General features: G+C 49.3%; 1 protein-coding gene across 3 annotated transcripts in view; it reads right to left on the reverse strand.

Annotated features, from left to right (window-relative positions):
• Positions 1 to 14739, reverse strand: part of PTK2B (protein tyrosine kinase 2 beta) — a 108641-nt gene that overhangs the window by 6523 nt on the left and 87379 nt on the right. For 2 of the 3 annotated variants that reach the window (XM_019733123.3, XM_019733124.3), the window contains exons 14-24: positions 14564 to 14614; positions 13997 to 14094; positions 13083 to 13167; positions 12740 to 12840; positions 12362 to 12477; positions 10582 to 10682; positions 10308 to 10397; positions 9056 to 9260; positions 6293 to 6401; positions 4993 to 5058; positions 3721 to 3846 (exon numbers count right to left, since the gene is read on the reverse strand). In XM_019733123.3, coding sequence (XP_019588682.1) covers positions 3721 to 3846; positions 4993 to 5058; positions 6293 to 6401; positions 9056 to 9260; positions 10308 to 10397; positions 10582 to 10682; positions 12362 to 12477; positions 12740 to 12840; positions 13083 to 13167; positions 13997 to 14094; positions 14564 to 14614 — 1148 coding nt within the window. The remainder of the gene's footprint in view (positions 1 to 3720; positions 3847 to 4992; positions 5059 to 6292; positions 6402 to 9055; positions 9261 to 10307; positions 10398 to 10581; positions 10683 to 12361; positions 12478 to 12739; positions 12841 to 13082; positions 13168 to 13996; positions 14095 to 14563; positions 14615 to 14739) is intronic. The other variant, XM_019733126.3, reaches the window with a different exon arrangement.

Below are 14739 nucleotides of genomic sequence, written 5' to 3' on the forward strand. Positions count from 1 at the left end.
ATGTGCTAAGAGATAAAGTGAAGAACAATACTCTAAAGAAACATAGATGTCTAGATACGCAATAAATGCTTCCTCTCCCAGCTTTATTAATCTAACCCTTGTTTAAACTCATTTGGTGGGGCACGGAGCCTTGGACCTATTCATAGCTTTACTTGCTATTTCTTAAACAGGAGGTGTTGCATGTTTTCTTACTACTGTTTTTCTTTCCATCTTCCCTGGGGTTCCTTTATTTAATTATGTGCTCCGTCCCTTCAGACTTGCTTTTTCCTGCTGCACACCTTGCACCTGGAGTCACGGACTCATGAGTGTTATTGGCGTTCTTGGGATTTCATAAAGCCCAAGACGGCCTTTGCCAGGGGCAGGCCCTCCGTAGGGCATCCAGGCCAGCAGACACCTCAGGTCCTTTGCTTTCAAGTGGCCATTTTACATTCAAGTCACTTGCATAAAATGCTAAAAATTATTCTTTATCGACTTTAGCAAGTCATAATCTCTGCCAAGCCTCTAAAAATATTTTCCCCACGAAACTCCCTAAAACACACTTGACTGTAACAACAAAGTTTAAAGATGGTTATATTGGGATGTTTCTCCTTGTGCTCACTGAGCACCAATTACCACTCTCAATTTCTAACAGTACTTCTCCCCAAAACTTAGATTACTTGCTGAAATAGTCTTTGTTCATTATTCTATTGAACAACTATTTATTAAGCACCTACTATGTGGCAGGCATAGGGATGGGTGCTGGGAGGAGCAGTGATGATAAAATATGTAATGTCCCTGTTCTCATGGCGCTAAGGAAACAATAGGTAGACTGGGTTTCTCAACCTCAGCAGTATTGACATTTGGGGCCAGATAAGTTTTTGTTGGGGCAACATTTCCTGTACATTGTAGGATACTTAGCAGCAACACTACCCCCTAGCTGCCTATAGCACCTCCCCAGTTGCAACAAAAAGGCCTCCAGGCATCACCAAATGTCCCCTCAGAGGCAAAATCACTTCAGTTAAGAGCTACTGAGTCAGACCTTATTTTAAGAAAACAAATTTCAGAACATCAGAGTATTTCATAATCATAGAATTGATAAAAAAATAAATAAGATTGATTTCATAGAGACTGAGGCTCCAAATTGGGGGATTATAAGGCTATAAATATCCCTGAGGATATTAAATGTCAACAGCTGCAACCACAATGTTACAGCTACCCCAGGCTACTGACAAATAGTGACAAACAGGAGCTAAGTGTCAAATATTTTGAATATAGAGTTAGAAATCTGCAGGTAAAAGAAAAATGTGTGGGCTGAGGAAGACTAGAGTTAATGCTGATAGGAGGAGTTACCAAAGTCAAGACAACACTATGTAATTTGTAAGTGCTGAAAAAAGGTTCCCGCCACACAAATGTTCAGTAAGCCCCAGGCCTGATCAGCATCTTACAAAATATTTTAAGATGCATTTGAAGATTTGTTCCTATGTCTTCCAATGTCATAATTGAATTCAAGGAAAAAAGGAGATTTTTAAAAATTGAAACTCTTTAGTATTTACTTGTCTGAAATGTACCTCAGGTATTCTTATCAGGCAATGGATATTTACACTGCTGGTCACTCTTAAAAGGGATCAGGTACTTGTGGTATTTTAAAATGAATCTTACAAGCTGTGACCCTTCCAGACTTTGGCTATCCCCCCCTTACCACCACCAGCCTTATTTCCACCCCCACATGAACACTTTCTTTTAGCCAAATAGCTTCTGAACTTGCCCCGTGGTTTCCCATCACTCAATGTTAGCTCCTACTGAGGCCTCTGCCTCTTTTGCCCCATGAATCCCAGTTTCCTCCTGTCCAAATCTTACCCATTCTGCAAGGCCCAGCTGGAAAAAGAAGCTGAAAAGAGTTGTTCTCCTCTCTGAACTCCCACTGCACTTTTGATGTGTGCCACTCACAGCTTTCTGGCTTGTGTTACAGGTAGGTGTCCACCTGGCCTGTTTCTTCAGGCCAACTGTAAGCTCACTGAAGGCAGAATCGCCTTGGTCTCCCTTCAGCACCTAGGACAGCTCTCAGCAAAGCATTCCTGCGAAAGGTACTGTCTATTGAATTTTACTGTTATTTTAAACCTCAATTGTGAGGTCTTCAAGAGGGGGATTGCGTCCAGCCTGGCTCTGGTGTGGAATCCCACAGATTCCCAGAGGAGTCAGGCAATAGAGTCAGTCAGTAGAAAAATTGTTTCTATGGGAAAACCAGCTCCGATTTTTGTTAAATGCTTTCAGATGCTTTGCAGGGAGCCTATTATACATTTTCAGCATTCTACCTGAAGAACCTTTCTCAATGTTTCTGACGTATACCATAAAATCGAGTTTATATTGTTAACCTTTTTTGGTTTATTTTAAGAAATGCTCATTATGTTCTTTCAGGCAGTTCTTTTAGGCAAGTGCTTTTAAACCCTGACACAAAAGGTCTTTTTTCATGCTGCACAGTCTGTTTTTATGGAACTGAACAAAGTCCTTATGGTGAAGCAGGATTAGACAAAGGCAATGCCACCCCATCAAACATGCAAAATAGCTTCTTCCTAAAAGGTCACATTTTAAAGCAAAATTCACTAAAACTCAATTAATTACAAATAAAGAGTGAAGGGCAGGAGGGTTGAGGGATTGAATACTGCCTAAATTATAGTGCATGCTTTAAAATGCAGTTTTATTATTGCTAAGTGTATGCTAAGATATAAATTGGTTAAATTAATGTAAAAGAGAAAAATGAGGGAGGTCGGGAAAATTTATTTCACAATAGGTCTTGATGCCTAGAATTCTAAGTTATATTACTCATTTCAAAAGTTGACTAAATTAAGAATAATGGCACAGAATGCATCAACATATGTACTTTTCTACATTTTCTAAATCTATTGGAATAATCATGCAGTTTTTCCAAAAATTTTTAGAGTCATGTATACTGAGCCTGAAATATCATGCATGTATGCAGAGTCAGAACTAAAATAATAAAGGCTTTAGTTGGTTTTGTCACATATCAAGACTCAGCTTAGTAAAATATATTAAGTGTTGATGGCAACTGACCACAGGGACTATTTGTACTGAAGGACAAAGGAGTGGTGACAAGTGACAGGAAGGCAAGCGAAGGGTTTGTTTTGTTCTGTTTTTTACAAGACTTGACAATCAGATGCTAATCCATGAAGTACTCAGGGCTTCACTGACAGTTGACAATAAAGAGGTGACTGGGAGGGTGGCTTAGCCCCCAAACTACTTCCCATGCAGCAGCAACTTTTACAAAAGCAGCAGGAACGGAAGCCAAAAGGAAGCCCTTCCTTTGACCAGAGACTGAGCAACCGAAGCGATCAGGCAGGAAGGGCAGAGTAGGGCAGAACCTCCCGGATCTTTTATCTTCTGACACCGAAAGGCTTAGCTGCCCTCTGCCCACAAGACTCCTCACTACGCCCAGAGCTCAGGAAAGGGGGAGATTTTGCATCATTCACTATAGCACCAGAGTATAGACAGGGGCAGGTCCACGTCCAGCTGGTGTCCTCAGGAACAGAACCTGGCTTTCCCCCCAGCCTCTGATGTGTTTGCAAAGGAGAGGGGGGTCAGAGAGCCCCTGAGTGGCTGACTGGAGCATAGAAGTGTAGAGGGCACCTTCTGAGCCTGAGGATGTGGGGTTCCCGGTATCCCAGGTACCTCCCTCCATCAGCCTCCTCGGTCCGGGCCGGGACCCAGCATGCAGAGCCCTCTTACCCGCATGCTGTGGCGCTTGAAGACATTGTGCCGGTGGAGAGGTGGGGTGTGCAGCGAGTTTACAGGAGATGGATACTCCATAGGGCTGGTGAGCGTAGGTGAGCTGGCACACAGACCCTCGGGGACCTAGTCAGGAGAAGCAAAGAAGCACCAGGCACAGGGACAAGGCAAGAAGGTGGACAATTAGCTGCTACAAACATGAGCACAAAGAAACGATACATGAGCACCGTGGGAAAACCAGGACTCTCTCTCTAGGAGCTAATAAAGAATGTGGGCATCTCATTGGCCCTGTTTGGGAGACATGGTGGAGCAAAACACATGGCTCTCGGCTAGATGTCAACCTAGCCACTGTGGCCTCATACATCTAACAGCCCTCCCATGGGACTCTGTATACAATGGGTCCACACATGTGACTGACCTACTGAGTACGTCTCCTCCTTCAGGGACTCTTCAGAAAAGAGTTATACTTCACAGTCATGTTACAAACTGACAGATATGATTAGCACACACGTGTGTGAGTGTGTGTATGCATATAGTTTTAAATCACTACTTTAAACATCACAAAAAGACATGTTCCTTCTTAGCAACATTGCTCTTATCTTCTGCATCAAGATTTTTTCTTCACATGAAGAAGATTTATCTGTTAGTTCTTGCTTGGGCTTGTTTTAGCACTGGGTAGTGACTCTAAGTTGAGGGATGTAGGAGCAGAAAAGAGAAGGGCCCAGGCTGCCTATGACCAAGATGGAAGAGAGAGACACAGGCAAGAGACACCCTGAGACAGGGACCTACAGCTTGGGACGACCCATGGTTGGTGACGACTAAGGTGGGAAGAAAGCTCAGATGGAACGCTTCTCTCTCTTCACTGGCCACCTAGGTTCTGGCCAGGGCCTCTGTGGGGAGCCCCCAGGGGGCAATTTCATCCTCTGGGGAACATCAATTGTCCCTAACTACCTGGGACTCCTTTTCAGAAGGCTCTGCTCAAGGTAGCAGGACAGGGTGGCTTTAGGCACGCTGCAGGCAGGCACACAGAGCAGCAGACACTGTGGACAGATGGACTGGACTTAAGGCACATCTTAGCTGAGCACAGCCTGATAGAATTGCATTTTGATCTCTGGGTATTCTGAGTTCAAATTCTTTTCCGGCTACCGATGCAGGCGATGTCCGTTACCTGAGCAGGTCGTTGCTGCTCCCCAAAGGCATGAGAATGGAATTTCAGGAAGGACCAAGATGAGAAATGGCCCTGAAGTTTCCCAGCCCTCTGGTTATGTTTACCTGGAATTGCAGGTTGGGAGCCAGAAGGTTGGTCTGTGGAGGGGGTCTGTACTTCGGCCGACTGGGCTGGAGAGAGAACACAGAGAGAAATCAGTCTTGGTCTCTCATCTTGAGTGAACGCAGCTCACCAAGGGTAGTACCAGCTCAGAGGCAGGTCAGGCTTGTTCGGAATGAAGAAGAGGAGGGACAACGTTATCAATACATTCACTGAGCTGAGTGATGGGAAAGTACAAAGGGGCCAGAGTCTCTGCCCTCCTGGGGGCCATGGCTAATTGGAGGGGTTACTGATCTCTGTGTGGCTGGCCTCTCTGGATGTGGGAGCAGCTCCCAAATAGCAGTCAAGAGCCACAGACATCCAGACGTAGAAGGTCACGGAGGGCTCAGGCACTCAGAGCAGCTTCTGAAAACCGAGCTGGGCCCTGAATGAGGGAACGAGGAGAGCACACCAGGCAAGGGAGACAGGAAAAAAAAGGCCCTGGACCAGATGGGGCTTTGTTATGGACTGAATGTTTCTGTCCCCCTCAAATTCCTATGTTGAAGCCCTACCTCGCAGTGTGATGGTATTTTAAGGCAGGGCCTTTGGGAGGTAATTAGGGTCAGATCATGAGGGGGAGTCCTCTATGGTGGGATTAGTGTCTTTATAATAATATGAAGAAGCACCAGACCTCTCACTCTCTGTGCACTGTGAGGACACAGTGAGGAGGGGGCTGTCTGCAAACCATGAAGAATCCTCACCAGACACTGAACCTGCCAGCACCTTGATTTTGGACTTCCCAGCCTCCCCAGCTGTCTCTTATTTAAGCCACCTGGTCTGTGGTATTTTGTTATGGCAGCCTGAGCTGACTACCACAGGCAGGGGCCCTCCAAACCCACCCACGTAAGGGTGTGGCAGTGGGCACTGGCTTCTGAGCCCAGAGATGCCAGGGAGGGATGGACACAAAGACTGGTCCTAAGGGCCCCAGGGACACTCCCCATTCATGTGCCCTCATGGGGATCTAATTTGTCCCTAAAACATGCCAGAAAGAAAAGTGCTTGAGCCTCTCGAGGGAAGTGTTTCCAGGGTGCTTCCCTGTCCTCGGTGCCCCACGGTCGCCTGCTATCTTGCTGTCTCAGATTCCATCCGCCAGGGCACTGAAGTGGTGGGGGCTGATGGAAGATTGGGTTCAGGGGCTGAGAGGACTGTAGGGGCACATCCTGTCTATGCTGTGAGGTGGGGAGTCGTATAATCAGGCCCGGAGTGCGCCAGACAGGCGCCCAGCTCTGCTGTGATTCAGACCGATGAGGCCAGGCCTTGGCTTACCTTGGGTGGGGGTTCCTGGAAGGCTATGGGCTCCAAGATTTTGGGAGGTCGGTAGCGAGCATTCCTCTCCTGTTCTATAGAGATGTCCTTTTCCATCTGATAAATATCACTGCAAAGGAGTAAGGCGGGTAAGGAGAGAGAAGCAAGGTAAAAAATGCTAGTGGGGGTTCCTCTCTGCTCTCCACTGAAGCCTGGAGAGAGCCAGAGGACGGCCACCAGATGCCATTGTCATTTCCTCTGCAGAGTTGACTGGGGAGAGACAGGCTGAGACGTGGACCCTGAGGCTGCTCCCACACTGAGGTTGGGCGGACCACAGGAATGCATGAATCCACAGTGGGAGAAAGTCCTTGGACAGCCAGTCAAAGCCCAACCTGGCCGTGGAAGCGTGTCGCCAGCCCACCTCCCCCTGCTTCTTGCCCTCCTGTGTCTGCTACGGCACTGATCCCCTATAGAGATTTCTGATGTCCCAGCCAATGTCATGACCAAGGCCTGGGTTCTACATCTCCCATGTTTTTTCATTCAACATCCAGCGGTGCATTTCCGGTGTGTGCTAAAGGAAAGAGCTGTGGGTCACTCCCACGTTGGCTATGTGCATGCTTCTTGCCTTTCTCACCCCATCCAGTGGTTCCCAACCTGGGAATTATAGATCCCAGAGGAATCTGGAACGATGGCAGAGGTCCATGAATCCACACACTCACATGTGTACCACAGATTGTCTGTAGACTAGGTATTGTGTACTATTGAAACAAATTTCTACGCCCAAGATGGAGGCGCTTCAGGCTGCCACATCAGCCAACCAAGACTCAGACAGCTTTCATGTCCCTCCACATTCTTTGCCTGTCCAGAAACACAGTATGACCAGTCAGCCAATCCCCAAACGCTAAGACAACTCTGGCATCTATACTTACTTCCTTGTTCCTTATTCATTTTCTATTTCTCTTCCTTGCTCCTTATTCTTTATCCTATTAAAGCTTCCTGTTTTCTGCCCCATTTTGTTGTGCTCTGGCCCCTTGGGAACAGAGACAGCCCCCTTCAATGGAATAAACTTGGTGTGAAATAAACTTGGTGTCACCTAAATTGTCTTCTTTCATCACTTTTAGTAGTACCACTGAATACATAATATTTGGCGGTGTGTTTTCAGATGTATATGCATTATATTGTGTGTAATAAAACATTCACCCTACGGCTTACCACATTTTGTTCATCAACAGATACTAAAAGCAGAACTCTCGTGACATAGAGGTATTCTCAAACTTTAACATTAAAAGGGCCCTTCTTATTCCCAAAAGATTGGGAATAGTCATTAAATTCTTCTTTAACTCTCTGGAGTACTGCCAGGCTGTGGCTTGGGGGAGGTCTCCTGAGGTCATTGGGGTCCTTGGGTATCCTGCAGATCACACCAGAAAGGCCAGCTCTTCCCTCCATTCATGGCTGGGTGCTGGCCTGGTGTCTCCCATGGGCATCCCTCTCAGCCTGGGGACAGGTACCTTGTCACAGCTCCCCATGGTTCTCAAGCCCAGAATGAATTAAGAACCCTCACCCCACCCCACCCCCCAGGGCTTTGGCCCTCTCAAGTCACATATTTCAAATACTTTTCTCCTGGAATCCATTGGTTTTCCTAATCGAACTTTATCGGGGACAAACAGATGAGACTAGAATTAATGAGGAGTGTCCACGAAGGGACAGACAGGAACAAAGAGGTCCTTTAAGCTGGCGGTCTTGCACACTGTTGGAACCCCTTCCCCTACAAAGAAAGACAGTATCCTTCCCACTGCCCTGGCCTGGGCATTCCCAGCGTCCCTTCCTGGGTACCTCCAGCGTCCATTTTCTTGTGCTAAAAAAACACCAGCATGTTGACTACAGGGTTCAAAGTTGCGCTATTTAACACGAGCTAAGCATTACACTCCCTAAAACAGGGGTCAGCAAACATCGCCCCTGGCCAAGTTCTGCCCTCACCTATTTTTGTATGGCCCCAAACTAAGAATGGTTTTTAATTTTTTAATGATTGAAAAAATAAAAAGAAGAAAAGTATTTCATGACATACGAAAATTATGTGACATTCACATTTCAGAATCCACAAGTAAAGTCTTACTGAAACCCACTCATTACGTGTTGCCTATGGCTACTTTCAGAGACAATGGTAGAGCTGAATATTTTCAATAAAGACAGCATAGTGTGCAAAGCTCAAAATATTTACTCTCTGGCCTTTTACAGAAAAAGTTTGCAGAACCCCGCCCTAAGAGATGCTAAAAGAAGTCAGACCACCCGGAAGTTGATGGCCGGTGGGCCACCAAGGAAACAGAAGACCTTCTAAAAGGTTGACAGCACTTCACCAGGGACCTCCCAGGACTCAGGAAATAATGGCTCTTGGGCACCTGAGGAGGAGCAGACCCTCAGGCTGCAGATACGCCCTTCAGAAGGGAGAAGTGAGCCCTGGGCCACTGTCTTCCCCACAGAACTGATTCCCTTCCCTGCAATCTGAGAGGAAAAATCAAAGGTGCTGTGCTTCCGCTGGGAGGATCGGTGACGTCCACTTGGACACGTGGCTCTGTGTTGGTCAGATGGGAGGTCCTGGTGCCAATGCCAGCCCTACCTGTCCCTGTCTTGGGTGAGTCACCAGCTCTGAACCCGATCTCTCCTCCACAAGGTGGGAACAAGGACCATGGTGCATGTTGTTTAGGCAAGGTGGAGGTAAATGTCTAAGTGCTGCTACAGAAACTGGGGGCCCTGTGTCCGCAGCCCCCACCCCTGCTCCATGCTCACCTGAGGCTGCACACGAGCTCGGTGAAGCGGGGCCGCTCACTGGGGTCATAGTCCCAGCAGCGGGTCATGAGGGTGTAGAGAACAGGCGGGCAGAGGTCGGGCTTGGGTAGTCGGTCACCCTTCTCCAGCACTGCGATGACATCCTTGTTCTCCAGCCAGAAGAAGGGCTGCTTGCCGAAGCTCAGTATCTCCCACAGGCACACAGCTGAGGGCAGGAGGAGATGGTTCAGGACCCGCCCTGGGGGCGACTTGTGCCCGGAGGGGCCAGTCCACCCTCTCCAGGAGCAACCAGGGCCGTCAGCACTCAGTCCCTGCTGGGAGGACCGCCTGTATTCCCTTGCCCACCGTGATGGCCCACTGAGGGACCAGTCACCTGCACCTGTAAGTGAACTAAGGTCCCCCTCTTTCTGTCTCCTCCACATGGAAATAGTAGGGATCTGTGGGGTGAAAAGGAACCGTCAAAGGCACCCATTGGGACCACTGGTGCCTTCTCTTAGGAGAGAATGAAGGCTCTACCAGAAAGCGGGGTCTGAAGCCAATGCGTGCTGCCTATGTGATCAAGGGCCAGTCCCTGACTTGCCTGAGCCTGAGATTTCTTATCTGGAAACAGAAGAAGAAGAAGAAGAGGAAGAAGAGGAAGAAGAGGAAGAAGAGGAAGAAGAGGAAGAAGAGGAAGAAGAGGAAGAAGAGGAAGAAGAGGAAGAAGAGGAAGAAGAGGAAGAAGAAGAAGAAGAAGAAGAAGAAGAAGAAGAAGAAGAAGAAGAAGAAGAAGAAGAAGAAGAAGAAGAAGAAGAAGAAGAAGAAGAAGAAGAAGAAGATTTTGCTGGTCAGCTGTGGAGAACCGAGAGGGGTAATCTACGAGGCTGTGTGCTCCATAAGGGTCTGTGTATCACATGGTTTTGTCCTCACCTCTCCCTGTGCCTTCTTCTCAGAACAAACCTCCGTTTGCCTTTGAGGATCCTCACCATGATATCCCCACACTAGTCCCTGGGACTGGTTGGTAGTGTACACACTCCCCTCGAGAGCCTTTTCCAGAAAAATGAACCAACATGGTCCCAGCCAGCCCTTAGTCCATATCACCTCAACCCACCACTGGCCTCCCACCTCTGACACTTTTCAATGGCTGCAGCAAAATAGAACCCTGGCAACCTGGTGGTGGGGTCCAGACCCCTGCATCCTGCACCTCCTCTTAGCTTGGTCATGGAGGTGAGAATCGGAACCCTCATCCACACCTTCCTGAAACTCAACTCACCAAACATCCAGACGTCGCTGGCCATGGTGAAACGGCGGAAGTTAATAGACTCAGGCGACATCCATTTGATGGGCAGACGAGTCACAGAGGCTTTGGGTGGGCAAAGAGGTTTACAGGAGATATTTGGGGAAGAAAGATCCAGAATTATCCAAAAATATAGGCTATTCTCTGGAGACCCAAGGACCTATGGACCCTTGATCATAGCCTTTTTTCTGGGTCTTTGGCTTTAGTGACCACTCCAGGGGCAGAGCAGAGGCTGGAATGTCCCCCTCACCTTTGTAATAGTCCTCATTCTCAATGTACCGGGAAAGGCCGAAGTCTCCCAGCTTCACACACTCAGGGGAGGCCACCAGGATGTTTCGGACGGCAATGTCCCTGGAAGAAGGATACAAAGATAAGGGTGAGGTGATTCAGAATGCTTCAGACAGACAGACAGGCAGAGGAGAGTGCCGGCCAGGGACCCAGCATTCAGAGCAGAGTCAGGCAGCTTCTGTCAGTCAGCCCTTCCCTGACCCACTGAGCCATCTTGCTGAAGCCCAGCTCAGGTGGGAGCCTGGACTGGCCCTCCAATCCCTGCCACACACCAGGCTCTTTGTCATCTCCCATCACCCTTTCTCATGTACCTTCAGTGTGAAACCTATTTCGGGTTCCCGGGACTTATTCCTCATGTTTTCCCGCTTTATTTATTGCTTATATTGTCCCCTCTGCCAGGGATGCGGCCACCCTGCTGATTCTCCAAGGAAGAACCCTGACAACTGTGCAGGTTCACAGCTCCACAGGACTGCATAGGCTTTTGTGATGGCTCAGAGCAGGAGCAGCAGCTCGTAGCTAACTTCAATGGAGTGCGAGGATAGCCAGGACCAGCCAAGTGCTTTACATACCCCGAGTTGTGACACAGAGACCCTCGGGACCCTGTGGTACAGGGAAGGAAACCAGCACAGAGAGCGGGGGGAACTTGCCCAACAGGTTACTGGTGGGTCAGCCTGGGCAGCGTAACTCCAGAGCTAGGCTTTCACCCTCCCAATGGAGCACTCGCTGACTCAGTTTACCTGCTATCCCTGCATCACTTCTTACCCCAAACTGATTCATCTGCTGGTTTCTCATAAGCAGGCTCACTCCCTGTCATTCGTCTTTATTATCGAAAAGGTGACTTCAAAGCATGACAATGTCGCAGAAACAAAGGAAACAGATCTATTATCCCACCACCTTGGACCCATGACTAGCTATGTCTCACATTTTACCCTTGTGCTGGAAGGTAAGGTCCACAAAGAAAGGGATTTTTGTTTGTTTTGATTATGACTTTATCCCAGAGCCTTGAACAGTGCGTGGAGGCACAGGGTGGGAGTTCCATAATATTTGTTGAATGAGTGGAAGAATTAATTTCCCAACATTGCTTTGCATAGTATCATCACAGGGCCCCAAGCTAACGTCAGTGGTGCTGGATTGAAGAATTTACTCATACACCCATTCTCTCTCTCCCCTCCAGGGAATCATGTCCCCCATGGCAGGGACTTTCTTTCAGGGAATGGGAACAAAGCCAGGTAGAAAGGGGTGGATTCCAAAGCTGGAAGGAGAATTGGACTTGGTAGCCTGGGGGCCCTGGGGACCAGAGCAGTATCACCTGTTCTGGCTGGAAGGGCTGGACCCCAGGATCTTCCTGGTGCTGCACTAGCTCAGTCCCACCTGCCTGGGGTGAGGTTACTATCTGTGGGATTCCCACAGATGCCACCACATGGGCTAGCAGGAGGAGAGCAAACTACGAGTAAACGGGAAGCCATTTCCTGGAACCCACAAGGGAGCGGGCTGGAATCCACTGAGTTATAATCAGACACCGAGGATTTTGGATTCCCCCTTAAGAACAATCACCCTTAATAACAAAATATCACTATTTCCACTTTTCAGATGAGGAAACAGATTCATGAAAGATGCTCAAGTTGTCACATTAGGTAGGACCCAAACTGAGCTTTCTACACGCTCTGTGTGACAGCAAAGCCCTTCTTTACCCCAACCTCTCTACCACCAGATCGAGGACCCAACTTCCTCCTCAGCCGCACCTGTGGACACAGTTGATGCTCTCCAGATAGGCCATGGCCTTGCAAATCTGCAGCGAGTACAGGATGAGAGTGAGTACCTTCAGAGAGTTCTTGTTTCGCTCCAGGTAGTGTCCCAGCTGCCGGAAGGGGGAAAGTGCCATCAAGACCTGGACACAGCCTCCACATGAGCCAGAGGCACACGTAGGCAAGGGGTGGGACGTGGAGGAGGGCAAACCCAGGCTGGCAAGACGTTCCAGCAATTTCCTCTACAAACGGTCTCTGGGTTGTTTCCGCAGAATACAGAAGGCAGGGAGCTCTAAAAGCATCCCACCCAGAGGCCCTGCTCAGCTGTGGCCCAACTGTCATCACTAGATTCCTCGCCTGCCGTGTCCAGCTCACCTCCCCGTGGGGATATAGTTCCATGATGATCCAGGTGGGCTCCTCTTCGATGATGCCTATCAGCTTCACGATATGTGGGTGATCCAGATTCTTCATGATCACTGAGATGGGGGAGAGAGGGATAGGCTGACCGGCTCTAAGGTCCAATATGAGGAATGTGCTTTGCTGTCCCACCTGGAGAAACGGGAAGTGACACCCCTCCTCCCGGTGTGGGTCCCAACACTGCTCACACCCTCCCCTGCCCGCATTCCAGGCTCCGCTCCTGTCTTGGAGGTCTGGGTGGTCTGAGGGGTCTCGTCCAGCTCCTGGGGGCCGTGTCTCTCCTCAGAGGACACCTACCTACCTGCCTCACTCATGAACTTCTCCTTGTTGTCCATAGTGCAGTCTTTCTTACAGGTCTTCACAGCTACATTGATTTTCTCCCCTTTCTGCAATGAGTGTGTAGGGCCCCTCAGTCCAAGCCAATGCCCCAAAGAAAGTGTCCCACTCTGGTGTCACCATGGTCTTCTCACAGGCTTCTTTCCAGCCAAGGGAAGACAGGTGACCTCTGGCCTCTGGGTCTCTGCATAGTCCATTCTTTCCCCTTTCTGCCTCTCTTCTCGCCCCTTCTCCCCTCTTCTCTGCTCCTCCTCTCCTCCCTTCTCCCTTTCTTCTTGATCAGGGTGTGTTAGGACTGGAAAGGACTTTGGAGATCAGGTAACTCGAGTCCCTGGTTGTCCAGCAGAGGACACCGAGGATGAGGGGCCAGGGGATCTGCCCAACGCATAGCGGGCATGCGTGGCACATGTGCACGGCCATCATCAGAGGCACATCGGGGCTCTCTCTCTCTTTACTGTTACTTTTTACATGTTTCCTGCCCCTTTCCTTCAGCTCTGCCTTTTCCCCAGACCTGGTGGAAGCATAACCGCAAAGGCAAAGCTTGTCTCTCCCCATCGGTGACCTCAAGACTAACCCCGGCCTCAGATCTACCCGTCCTTTCCCCAGAACTGTATTTTAGTACTCTTCCCCATGTGTATTCTCCCACCAAGAATTGGTCACCCCTCTCCTGCTGCTGTCTCTCGTTTGACCCCTGGCATCACTACCCTTCTTGGAAATGACTCGTGTTTTCATCACTCCCCAGGTATGTCATGAGTACTGCGAAGGCTGAGTGCATGAAAACCCACACATGGCTGCCACCTCCGGCCCTAGAAGAGCTGCGCTCCTCTCTCATCCTACAGAAAGTGGAAGGGGAGTGTGAGGGAAGAGTCCGGAACTCACGTGATTCGTGTAGACACCTTCATAGACCTCCCCGAAAAAGCCTTCACCAAGAATACGATTCAGAACCACATTTTCCCGGGCGATGCCGTACTGTAGTCCTGTGCAGATGGAGAAGCAGAGTCCCAGGTTTCAGAAACTGGCTCACACCCCGGGAATCTGAGAGTCCACAGACCCTAATGCTAGATTCTGCTCTCCTCCTACGTGGGCATTATCAGACTCCCAACAACACCTCAGTCAATATCCAGGGGCTGGGCTGGGCTGGGCTGGGCTGGGAAAGGGGATCTAGAATGTTCTGTTGTTTCAGACCCAGGGAAGAGCCACCACCCTCTTTATCCCTCTGAAAGCTGGTCCCATCAGGCACAGGAAAGGGCAGCAGTGTGGGGATAAAGGAATGATCTCGGCTTTCAACTCAAAGGTGCCTTGCTCAGGTTTGTCCCTGTCTGAGCCACACATGGGAGAGGACAAAGGGAGACAGAAAGCCCCCTTGTGGTGTCACATGTGTCTGTCTCCACCATGTCACTTCATGGGGCCCTGGCTGTAGCTGACACGGTGAGGTTAAGAATCTACCTCCGGGCCTTCGCAAGGTCTCTTCGGGAATCTCGGCGTAGATGTCTGATTCTGCAAAGACAGGGAGAGGACATCCCATGGGCAAGACGCCCTCTGCAGGCACCACAAGGAACCAGGAGTGTGGCTCCCACATCAGGCGAGTGGAACCAAGGCTGACATCACTGGAGGGAAGGGGG

Source organism: Rhinolophus sinicus, chromosome 15 (assembly GCF_057876585.1).
Source record: "Rhinolophus sinicus isolate RSI-liver-muscle chromosome 15, RSI-T2T, whole genome shotgun sequence".
NCBI classification, from domain to species: domain Eukaryota; kingdom Metazoa; phylum Chordata; class Mammalia; order Chiroptera; family Rhinolophidae; genus Rhinolophus; species Rhinolophus sinicus.